This window comes from Telmatherina bonti, assembly GCF_933228915.1.
Source record: "Telmatherina bonti genome assembly, chromosome: 12".
Classification (NCBI taxonomy): domain Eukaryota; kingdom Metazoa; phylum Chordata; class Actinopteri; order Atheriniformes; family Telmatherinidae; genus Telmatherina; species Telmatherina bonti.
Window position 1 is genome coordinate 34551768 of NC_136610.1, and position 12500 is coordinate 34564267.

Here is a 12500-nt window from a genome sequence, read left to right on the forward strand (position 1 = left end):
ACAGGCCAAAAAAAAAAAAAAAAAAAAAAAAAAAAGTATCTCTTTTTTTTCTACAGTTTTCTCCATTATTCATTTTATGTCACTGTCAGATAAATACATTGTTAGATCCTGTCAAAAATAAAGGAAATCTATTTGAAGATGCATTTTAAACCAATACGTAAAGTCCTGCCAGAGGATTTACTGTAACGCCACTTTCTTCCTGCTCCACTTAAAATATTTCAGCATTTTAAATTTACAATAAAACGTGTGTCATCAATGCAACATTTTGTCCACTTCTGTAAAAAATTTAAATTATCTAATTACATTTTTCTTAAAGTCTACCATCAATTTTCTGTCTTTTAATTTATGCTATCAACAAATAATATGCATGCATCACTAGTAAAAAATATTCCTTATAATCCTTCAATACATATGCGAAACCATAAAGCATTATATATTCTATATTGTGCATTAAATGCACCGTTATTAGAGTCACCGTGTGAGGGTGTGAAGACATACAAAGGTTTTATATAATCAAATATGATGCAGACAATCTTATATTTAGAAATAATGCAGGATACAGAGACCACACATTCGCTATTCCTCAGAATACATACTCTAAAAATATGCAGATGTGATTTAAAGTTAGAAATGTCATGTCGAAAGAGAAAAGGAGGGTATAATTCACTTTAAAAACTGTGTTTCATGTGTAAAATGATGGAATAATCTCAACAGGCAGATTAAAGCACCATTAAAACATGTAAATTCTTTTAAAGACTAATTTTAAATAAACATATTGATAAAGCATCAGTTTAATGTCTGGGTTTCAGTCCAGAAACTGTGCTTTAGTGTATATTATAGTGGGGGAAATGGGTGAATAAATGGTTGTGTGTGGTGAAATATACAAGAACTGGTGAGGAACATACATGTTTATCCTTCCTCCTGTGCTCATTTCATCATGTGAGGAAAATGGGAACATAAATGTAAACATTGTAAGATAAACTCCCTGAAAGTGTTTTAATCTTTTAGAAATTATGTAGAAAACACACATTTCACACACACTGCAAAAGCAAACAAAACCTGCAAGTATGGCCGCTAGTTTAGGTCACATGATCCTCTGAGGCTTTGACCATTTTGCCATTTCAGCACCAAAGGTCGCGGATAGCTCCCAATAATCAGCGCCTATTGATCAGAACCAAGCTCACGCGCTTCTAATTTACGGAGACGTTTTTCTGCCTTGTTTACGGTGGCTGCAGCCTGTTGTTTGTTTGTTTGTTTGGTTTTGTTTACCTTTACTCAGCCTGTTTTTCAAGACTTAAAGCCCCCCCCCTCAGGTCCCCACCGTACCTTATCGGCGGCGGAGACCGCCGGTAGCGCCAGACGCACGAGCGGAGCCTCGACGTGGCTCCTCGTCAGTCCCGGACCCCCGCAGTGGTAATAAACGGCGGCCACGGCACCGACGCACGCGCCGGCTGCGACCACCTTCATGGCTTTTGCCCCCTTCAGGTGTGTTTGCTGCTTCCCCGTCGCAGACGTCCCGGTTTTGGTGGCTTTGGCGAGCGGCGGGACCAGTCTGCGCAGCGCGGCCATGACTGTTTACACTGGTGTCGTAACCGATAACACACACGCACGCACATGCGCGTTCACGGGCGCGCAGCCAGTCAGAGCTGCTGGTGCTCCGAGCTCGCGAGAAATGCCGTGGATATTTCAGGTTGCAGTCATGTAGAAGTTAAGTGAATATGTAAGGCGCTGCCTTTACGCCGCCGTGACGTGGAATAACTCGCTGTTATGGAGCTTTATCAGCATAAATGTTCATTTCTAAGTAACGTTGCTGCGTATAAAACCCCATTAATTCCAGTTTTCTGCCTCAGAAGGAAAAAAGAAACCCTGCCAGGACACGTCTAAACTGTCCCCGCCCCGCCCATTACCAGTCCTGCGCTCCTGCACCTGCCTCTCCAGCCCGGACACTTCCAGCGCAAAGCTCCACGAGCTCCTTCACCTGCACTGCAGCGTTTACTGAGCCCTCACGACCACTGAGACTTCCCCCCACCTCCCTCCTTCTTCTTCTGCATCAGTGAGACTGTCCGCTGTGGACAGGTATGCAGCACGCGCGCTGTGTGGCTTGCAATAACCTCCAGCTGATGAGCGGGGACAAATCGCTGCAAGCTGCTGAGATTTAGTGTTTTGTGTCTGGAGGGGGAGAAATCTGCGGGTTGGCGTGTCCTCGTGCGGCTCTGTAACGGAGGAACGGGGGTGGGGGGGGCGGGGGGGAGGCGTAAACATGTTGTAAGGGACAACCAGGTAGGCAACGACGCAAGAGCGCTCCCACCGGACCTCCTCACTGAACTTTACCCACTGCGCCCTGACGCGATGGCTGCTCTTCCTGCTGCTCTTCCTGCTGCTGGTTCTGCTGCTGGTTCTGCTCCCACTCTCGGGGAAGTTGGCAACGTCCTGCAGGGCATCGACGGCGTCTCTCACGTCGGGTCCCACTTCTTCCTGACCCCCCTGGGGGACAGCGTGGTGCTGGGGGAGCACCTCGTCCCGGGGGACAGGAGCACGGATCTCCCGCACCTGAAAGGGATTCTCAGGAGGAGACAGCTGTACTGCAGGACTGGATTTAATCTGGAAATACTCCCGGATGGCACGGTGCAGGGCACTAGGAAGGACCACAGTCGTTTTGGTAAATTCTGAGATGATTATTTGGAACATTTTGAGCCATGATGAAGTGGAGAAAGAAGTACTTTAGTTTAATTAAAAAGTACTTATTACTGACAGAGCTGGAACTGAGCTTCTTTGATTTGACTCTTTCATCTCTATCCTGGTCTGTACAGAACAATTGTGTTATTCTTCTGCAGGTATTTTGGAATTCATAAGCCTTGCTGCTGGACTGATGAGCATTAGAGGAGTGGACAGTGGACTTTACCTGGGAATGAACGACAAAGGGGAGTTGTATGGCTCTGTAAGTACTCACGTTCAAGTTCTTCCTTTTAACCCCCTGCAGCGCGTTTCATTTGAACATTAAATTAAAATTAAATTTCACATGCAAGTTAAATTCTTACGCAATGCTTTGCCTTTTTTTGTCTTTTCAGAAAAAGCTCACAGCTGAATGTGTCTTCAAGGAGAAGTTCGAGGAGAACTGGTACAACACATACTCATCCAACCTCTACAAACACGGCGACAAAGAGCCACGGTACTTTGTGGCATTAAATAAAGACGGGACGCCCAGGGATGGGACAAAATCCAGGAGGCACCAGAAATTTACGCACTTCTTGCCCAGACCTGTGGATCCAGACCGTGTGCCGGAGCTGTACAGGGATATCCTGAGACACAGCTGAGGCGCGGGGAACCTGGTGGTCCAGATCAGGAAAAAGCTGCTTTAAAAGCCCTGGCAGGCAGGGAAGCAGAAAGAGGGACGACGGCCAGAACCAGGCCGGTGCAGGCTGGCGGACCAGCAGGGAAAAGGGGCTCCGGAGGGGCCTCTTGTAGGAATGCACTGGAGCCATCTCTCAGCAGTCAGACAAGCTAGAATGTCTCGGCATGAGGGGCTCGTTTGTTCCAGAAGCCGAACAACCCTAAAAAGTACCTGCGTGGAATAGGAGGCAAGCGTGGAGCGTCGCAGAGCATCCCTCTCTGTTGGACAGAGACGTCAGCTGGCTGGAGTCGGTGGGAATCTGTCCTTTTTTTTTTTTTTTTACCATTTCCGTGTCAGAGAGTCACCGATTGCTCAAAAAGGACTTTGAAGGAATTCTTTCTTTTTTTTTTTCTTACCTGTCAAGACCTGTTGGGGAAAGAAAACAGTGTAAAAGCTTATTTATTTGTTTTAGATACACATATTTATGCTATATATTTATTTATTTGAGAATATATTTTTACAAGTAGAATCATGCAATAATAGAGAAACCACTAGAAACTATATCAACTATATTAAGACTGAGAAACTGTATTCTTTTATTCTTAAAACAAAGTTTTAAAAAAAATCTAATCTATATTTGCAAACCTCTGAAGAGATCTCAGCATCTGACATGTATCTTTAATCGCAATGTGGCAACTGTAACTCACATTGTATATTTTTTCTTTGCTATAACAGCTAATTTAGACCACACCACTGTTACATGTCTTCTCAACAGAATCTGAAGTTTAAAAAAATGACAAAACAAACAATAAATTTCTCAAAATTTGCATCAAGAGGCTTTCATTTTGTCAGCTTTTAGGACGCTTTCTCCCTTTGCATCCACCTGCGCTCTATGTTCTTTAAAAGAAAAAAAAGCAAACTTTAAAACTTTTAACAGACTTTGAACAGACGTGTACTTTAGTGGGTTGACTTTGCCTTTCAGTTTAAACATATAAACCCGCTTACGAGATGAGTGTTGTCTTTTTTTATGGACGCCATTTCGCCGAGAGAAGAAGCGTATAAGCTTGATGCGCGCATAAAACTTCAAAGCCTCCCTGTTGAATGCAGGGAACGGCGAGGCCACGCAACAACGCCACCAGGGCCAAATAAAAATCTGACCTTTAGCTGAGGCCCTGCAACTTCAGCAGATGTATAAAAAGTGGAGGTCAGGGTGATAAGGATGAAGAAACCCCTGCAGACAATGTGAGGACATCATGACAGGATGTTAAGTGGGATTTATACGCTGATTTAAAGACGTATCAAAGAAAAAAAGTGATTAATATTTATATTTTAACCCTTTTATGCATAGTGGCCATACAGTGCACACCTATTAATAAGCTTTTTTCTTGCATATTTATGAATATTGGTGGTATTTTTGTAGATGAACCACTTCAGTGGATGTTAGTGAGTCATCCAACACGTTTCCACTCACTGGAGAATAAATAAATATATGATGTAATTCAGCAGAATGTAATAATGCAAGTTTTAACAGAATAAATAAGAAAAGAAAACGATACAGCAATATTTGATAGATTATTTACATAATATAATTATGATCATATAATATTTTATAGACTACATTAAAATAAATCATAAACTGTGGTGAATTCTAAATATCACTAATAAACAAAAAAGTACCATTGCATATGTCTGTAGAGGTAAAATACTGTATTTAAAAAAGAAATGCATTGGTGTTTTTTTTTTTTTATTATTAATTCATGCATGAAAGGGTTAAATGATGAAAAAAAAAGCCACATTTGCTTTAAGGTGACCAGGAGCTGAATTTATCTTGTAGAAGCCTCTATCTCATGCCTGCACACTGTTTCCTCCACGGTTGGGAGCAGATCTTTGCTGAAGCATGAAAGCTCAGTCAGTGTGCGATCTGAGCATGTGTGTGTGTGTGTGTGTGTGTGTGTGTGTGTGTGTGTGTGTGTGTTGGAGAGAGAGAGGGTGTGCCAATGGTATGTCTTAATACGGATAGTCAACCCTGCTGCCAACTCTCTCCTGTCTGCAGAACGACACTGTGGGACTTTCCCGCCTGCACACCTGAACATCAACACGCTCCTGCCGTGGATTAATGGCAGCATCTCGCAGCATATTACAACCTGCGCTCATGTGGACCCCCCCCCTCCATCTGTCCAGGAAACAAGCCTTTTTATGACATGATAGAGACGTCTGCCGCTTGTTTTTGGAACGATGCTTAGCTCCAGAAAAACTCTGGCGTTGCTTTAACCTCCTGCTTATTCTTTAGACCTTCTTAAAAACTGCATTCCTAGAATTAAATGAACATATCTCTGCAACAGCAGGGGTCAAAGTAAAGGGAACAGCTGTGGGTTTGTTACTGGTGAAGATTAATCTTCCTCTTCTTCATGATGCTTATTTTTCTGCATCTTGTCTGACATAACGAACAAAATAAACTACGAGGGTTGCATGTAGAGTCCTGGTCTCAACAGACCTGAGACATGTGCGGTTTCTCCGGGCGGGTCAGAATCAAGATGTGTGTTACTGTGTGAGAGTACATTCACCTGGAACACACTGGAACATATAAATGGTTTTCTCCCGAAAGAAAACCACCTTACTTTAATAAAAAGCAGAAGACAGCAGCCTGGTTCATCTAGGCAACATCTGACAAGGAACTGCTGAAGTAGAAGCTAAAAGTAAACCTGCATGTCTCAGGTAAATATGTCAGGAAGCCGATGATGGACACCCCTGTAGAGTCAGGGGAATCCAGGAATAGTCCCAAAGTCACCTTAGAAACACCATGAGGATCCAGAAAGAAGTGTAGTATGTGGTAGGAAGAACGAATACTTCACTGTAAAACCTCCATCTCCATGGAAACTAGCAGGACCTTCATCTCCATGGAAACTAGCAGGGCCTCCATCTCCATGGAAACTAGCAGGGCCTCCATCTCCATGGAAACACATTAACAGAATCCTTTAGAGCTGGAATAATATTTTTTTTATCTTAAAACAGTAAAAATCCAGACACAAGCTATGACTTTGGCCGGATACCTAATAGAGTTTTTGTCCTGAAGTGATGAAAGAGACGTCTTTGCAACCAGCAGAGTCTCTGCTGTCACACGGCACCTTGTTTGTGTGGAGAAACTGGTAGAAACTCAAAGGCAAACCGTACCGGTCTCATCTTTTTATTTTTATATTCCCATATAACGGCTCTGGGTTTCGTTCTCATGCCAACGCTTGGTAGTCTGTCAGCCGAGTTTCTCCCTGCTACATGTTAGGATTGGTGCTTCCCGGAGTGTGCAAAAACCCTCTGCTCTGCATGCATCTCATGCTGCTTCTGTGCAACACTTCCAGGATGAATGTGAGCATCAATGATGCAGTTGAAGCACTAAATCTCACTCAGATCATAGAACATAATGTTGACATTTTCTCTGCAAAGACCAACGCCTGCTCTACAAGCTGACTGGGGAAAAAGACGTTTTCCAAACCACTTACTCCAAGTAAGGAGAAGCTCCTTTATTACATTACTGTGTTATTAATAATGATGACACTTTATTTCAGGAAGAGCAATCACTGGGCGAGAAGCAGGGTACACCCTGGACAGGTCCATCACAGGGCCAGGAAAAAGTAAATAACATTTTATTTTTTTATTTGTTGCTTTTCTTGTTGCTGTGAATCCAAAAGAGCCTAAAGTTTTGTGTTATCACCGCTTTAGACCGGAGTTATGGCGAGTTCTGTGCCAGAGAACTGCAGTCCTGCAGGTTTTACATGTTTTTCTGCTCTAACACGCCTGTTTAAAATCAGGAATGTAGCAATACATCGATTTGCATCTATATTTCTATCAATCATGTGGTGAACAATCCAACGACATCAAACCAAAATGCAAAGATTTTGGTCTGATGCCATCAAACAAACAGACTTTTATTTTGAAAATGGCTGCATTTTCAGTCCCCTGACACGTAATTTCCTGTTTATTTCTAGTCTGTTTATTTTTATTTAACTGATTAATTTAAAGGTGTAATCTCAGCAGTAAAAATCATATTCTACTTTGTTTCTGTGAATTTGATGTAAACAGAAATATCCGTGTTAAATCAGCTGTGACGTAGTAAAACAAAACGCAAAGATTTGGTTTGATGTAATCTAACAAATCAACTTTTATTTTGAAAATGCCTGGATTTTAAGTTCCTCTGACACGTCATTTATTTTTAGTCAGCGCACTTTTGTGTATTTTTAGTCTGTTTAATCTCAGCAGTAAAAATGATATTCTACTTTTTTTCTGTGATTTTGATATAAACAGAAATATCCGTGTTAAATCATCTGTGACGTAGTTTCATATCAATCGTTGATCCCAAATCTAATTAAATCCAAATCAGATTGCAACTAAACATTGAACTGTTATCCAGTAAACTGATTTGTCTCACTGTGATCAAACTGATAATACACATTTATCACAATAATAAACAACTTATCGAGTTTTGTTCAGCGACTCTTTTGCTTCAGTCAGGTGAGATGAAGCTGGGAAACATCTAAAACTTGCAGGACTCTCTACAAACTCCGGTCCTCTAGGGCCGGTTTTAGTTGTTCCCCTCTTCCAACGCAGCTGATTCGAATCAAATGCATCCAGCGGCTTCTTGTTAACCTGTTTTTAGGTGTTGGTCAGTTGTGTTGGAGCATGGAGACATCAAAAACCTTCAGGTTACCGGCCCTGGAGGACTGGAGGTCCACACCTGTGCTCTACGACCTGCCTCGCCTTCGCCTGCTCTGGACAGTTACTGGGAATCCTGACTGGTGCAACCTGAAGTGCTCTTTGGCGTCGCTTTAACCCGTGTTTTTAGAGTCTATCCAGAACAGACAGAAGCTTTTGTTCCTCCTCCTGCAGGTGAAAACACTTAAACCCCTCATCCGCACCCGCTCCGGAGGGCCGTCTCACACTGGCCGCTCCCTGAATTTCACCACCTCCTCAGTAGGAGGCCTTTAAGGCCTGTGGAGGAAACCAAACTGTGTGTGTGTGTGTGTGTGTGTGTGTGTGCGTGTTTAAATGGCACAGAACCACAGGCAGGTGTGGAAGCCAGTGATCTTCCTCGTCTATCTTCACAGCCGGGTCAGACAGCGCAGGTGTTCCCTCAACACTCAGGCTCTGATCTCAGCCCTGCTGTTTGTCAGCTGGGGATATGACTTAAGGAGGAGGAGGAGGGTGGAAATATAGCTGGCTTTGTTGATACGTTGCCCCCAATTATCAGAGAGCATAATTTCTATATTTAGAAGGATACGACAGGGACGACAGGGGAGGTGCCAAGAACCTCACCTGTTGCTTTAAAGCCGTGGTCACTTCTAAGAGTGTGTTTGCGCACGGACGGTGTCTGCAGCTTTGTGTCACTGCAATCCTGCAACTATTGATTTCAGGCTCTTTGTTGTTTGTTTATTCCTTAGTAAATTGCTGTGCGCACAAATTATTAGCTGCATGCGTGTTTATAGGGATTACTGCAGAAGTGTAAGTATAGCGTTATCCACTTGATACTTTTGGGATTTTATTTGACTGCAGCGAGGGAAAAAAATCTGCTGTCAGTGTTCCCAGATATCATCTGTTCCTCCAGCTCTTCCATCCATCATTCATACTTTTACGGCCTGAACCAAATCATCTCCCACACTTCCTGCATCTTTTTTTTTTTTTTTTTTAGCTTCAGAGCTGAGAGGATTTTGTGGTTTACCATCTAAAGTGGCAATTATAGCAACATACCTGATTTACTGACACTCCACGTCGCAAGCTGTCAGCTCTAGTGGAAAATATGCTGCTGTGTTTGCATCTCCATGGCGACATTACTAAAAAAAACAGTGATGTAAACAGTGATGTCTAGGTGTGCAGAACATAAAGGATGAAGAAGCTGGAGCGCTGTCATTCCTGGAGACACCGGTGTCTCAGTTAGGAAGGCACCAACAGGGAACGAGGTAGCGGTGCGTTTGAGTCACTGTTGCTGACTGACAGTGTTTTTGTTCGACCGAAGACGTCTGAACACACAGTACCTGCAGGAAGCTGAAGAGTCTGAAACGGCATAACAAGCAAGCATCTGTGGAAAGTAAAACAACACACATATAGAAACGGGTAAATGAGATGTAGTTGTTATATAATATGAAGATTACAGAGTTTTGACAGGAGATTCTTTAACTATTCAACTTGATCAGGATGTTTTGATGTTAAATAAATTAAATTTAAACATACATGTACCTCGGTTAATAGAATATAAGGGCATTCTTGCTCAAAAGTCAACAGATTCCTATGTTTTCTACCTAATTTTCCCTTTAGTTCTACTTTATTTTAAAACTAATACGTTATTATTACATTACATTATTTTTCTCACAACGTTATTTTTAAAGTTGTGGCTTGTTTAGAGGTTTATATTTTTACAGGTAGAAAGTTATTAAAAACAAAACATCCCAACAGATACACTGAAAACGTTAATAGCTTTTTTTTTTCTTTTCATTAAAGTGGAACTATTATGTGCATTTCAGGCTAATTTATTTTTATTTCTGAGACCAGAAGGGCTGGGATTGATGGAGTTATTGTCACAAATGGCTTTATTTACTTCAGACCGACCCTCTCCGTAGGCTGTCAGATCAGCCTGTGGGCAAAACGAGTGGATTGAGACTCTTCCGCATTAAGCCCCGCCTCCCGCCACCGCACTACATCGGGAGCGCGCACCGCACCTGCTTTCGCAGTCATTGTAACATCTCATAAACAGAAGGATTAGGCTAATATGAACTCAATAAAAAAACAAACTACAATGTCAACACATAGCATACAGCCCTACATGTTGGAACCTGAATCAGAGCCTGAAAACGAAGTGGAAAACAGCAACCCACAGCAACGAATGCAGCAGGATGTCTCTCTTTGGTAAACTCACCAGCCATCGTTGGAAATAACTTTATCCCACGTTTTCCACCCGCCTGATGTATTTGTACATGCCCTTGTTAACCAGTAGAAGGTAACCAATCACCGAACCTTATCCCCCGGGACGTCACAAGGATTTCCACGTAGAAAAAACTCTCTAAAACAACACGTTTTTCATCGCAATGGAAACCAAACGGAGAGCGTACTGGAACTCAAACTCAAACTCAAACATGCGTTTAGGTGATAAAAAAAAACAGTGCCGTTCACATGTCTGATGAGGATTCAACGCTGTAACACTGTAGAAAGCTCAGAAAACTTAAAATACCAGAATAGCACCCCTTTAAAGTTTTATTGATTTTCTATGCAAGTGAACAAAGAACAAACATAGTACGAGAATAGTAACAGTTTGACATAATAAGAAAAATGGCACATTCAAAGGTATTAAACATTGGAAGCAAAGTCATGTGATGTGATAGATGACAGAAAACGACTCCATATTTGGCCTGTTTTTACCTGGACATTGTTTAGTTTAGCAATTAGAGCTTCAAATGACGCAGTCTCCGTTATGAGTTTAACCCAATCCTCAATCTGAGGCCTGTGGGGACTCTTCCAGTTCCTCAGAATAAGTCTTGCAGCCACAACAGATCCAGCCAACACAAGTCCAAACCGTTCCTTTGGAGATCCATGAGGCATAAGAGACTGGTCTCCCAGTAGACACAGTCGTGGTGATTTAGGAATAGTTGGTCCAGTTAAATTTTCCAAGTTTGTAATCACTTTAATCCAAAAAGAATACACCAAGGGGCGCTACCAGAAAGCATGAAGATGAGTGTCATTGCCACATTTCCAGCAGAAATTATCTTGCAACAGGCCCCTCTGAAACATCTTTGATGAAGTATAATAGTACCGATGCACAATTTTGTAGTGAATAAGTTTACATCTAGTATCTCGAGTAGCCCAACCAACGTTTTATATTATTTTACTTCATACTTCCTTGTTAATAGCTTGAAGTGATGTTCATAGACAGGTTCTTAAGGTTTAATGTGAATGACGAGGGTATCTATGATCAGAACATCGGGGTTGTATCGCGTATCTATGATCAGAACATCGTGGTTGTATCGCGTATCTATGATCGGAACATCGTGGTTGTATCGCGTATCTATGATCGGAACATCGTGGTTGTATCGCGTATCTATGATCGGAACATCGTGGTTGTATCGCGTATCTATGATCGGAACATCGTGGTTGTATCGCGTATCTATGATCGGAACATCGTGGTTGTATCGCGTTATCTATGATCGGAACATCGTGGTTGTATCGCGTATCTATGATCGGAACATCCGGGTTGTATCGCGTATCTATGATCGGAACATGCGGGTTGTATCGCGTATCTATGATCGGAACATCCGGGTTGTATCGCGTATCTATGATCGGAACATCCGGGTTGTATCGCGTATCTATGATCGGAACATCCGGGTTGTATCGCGTATCTATGATCGGAACATCCGGGTTGTATCGCGTATCTATGATCGGAACATCCGGGTTGTATCGCGTATCTATGATCGGAACATCGGGGTTGTATCGCGTATCTATGATCGGAACATCGGGGTTGTATCGCGTATCTATGATCGGAACATCCGGGTTGTATCGCGTGTCTATGATCGGAACATCCGGGTTGTATCGCGTATCTATGATCGGAACATCGTGGTTGTATCGCGTATCTATGATCAGAACATCGTGGTTGTATCGCGTATCTATGATCGGAACATCGTGGTTGTATCGCGTATCTATGATCGGAACATCGTGGTTGTATCATGTATCTATGATCGGAACATCCGGGTTGTATCGCATATCTATGATCGGAACATCCGGGTTGTATCGCGTATCTACGATCGGAACATCCGGGTTGTATCGCGTATTTACGATCGGAACATCGGGGTTATATCGCGTATCAGTGATCAGAACATCGGTGTTGTTTCGCGTATCTATGATCAGAACATCGTGGTTGTATCGCGTATCTATGATCGGAACATTGGTGTTGTTTCGCGTATCTATGATCAGAACATCGGGGTTGTATCGCGTATCTATGATCGGAACATCGGGGTTGTATCGCGTATCAGTGATCAGAACATTGTTGTTGTATCGCGTATCTATGATCGGAACATCGTGGTTGTATCGCGTATCTATGATCGGAACATCGTGGTTGTATCGCGTATCTATGATCGGAACATCGTGGTTGTATCGCGTATCTATGATCGGAACATTAGTGTTGTATCCCGTATCTATA

General features: G+C 42.5%; 2 protein-coding genes across 4 annotated transcripts in view; one reads left to right on the top strand and one right to left on the bottom strand.

The window, feature by feature from the left end:
* The window catches only part of micu3b (mitochondrial calcium uptake family, member 3b), a 31475-nt gene extending 29420 nt beyond the window's left edge, over positions 1-2055 (bottom strand). The window contains exon 1 of one of the 3 annotated variants that reach the window (XM_079250531.1): positions 1908-2055. Coding sequence is in view for 1 of the 3 variants with exons in the window: in XM_079250530.1 (XP_079106656.1) it covers positions 1327-1569 (243 nt within the window). In the remaining 2 variants the exon portion in view is untranslated. Of the gene's footprint in view, positions 1-1326; positions 1582-1907 lie in introns of those variants that run through there. The other 2 variants (XM_079250532.1, XM_079250530.1) reach the window with 2 other exon arrangements.
* A 276-nt stretch (positions 2056-2331) lies between these two features.
* Positions 2332-3995, top strand: fgf20b (fibroblast growth factor 20b). The gene is made up of 3 exons (XM_079250564.1): positions 2332-2659; positions 2835-2938; positions 3069-3995. Exons 1-3 carry the CDS (start codon positions 2350-2352, stop codon positions 3312-3314), a joined length of 660 nt encoding a protein of 219 aa, XP_079106690.1. The 5' UTR covers positions 2332-2349; the 3' UTR covers positions 3315-3995.
* Positions 3996-12500: the final 8505 nt, after the last annotated feature.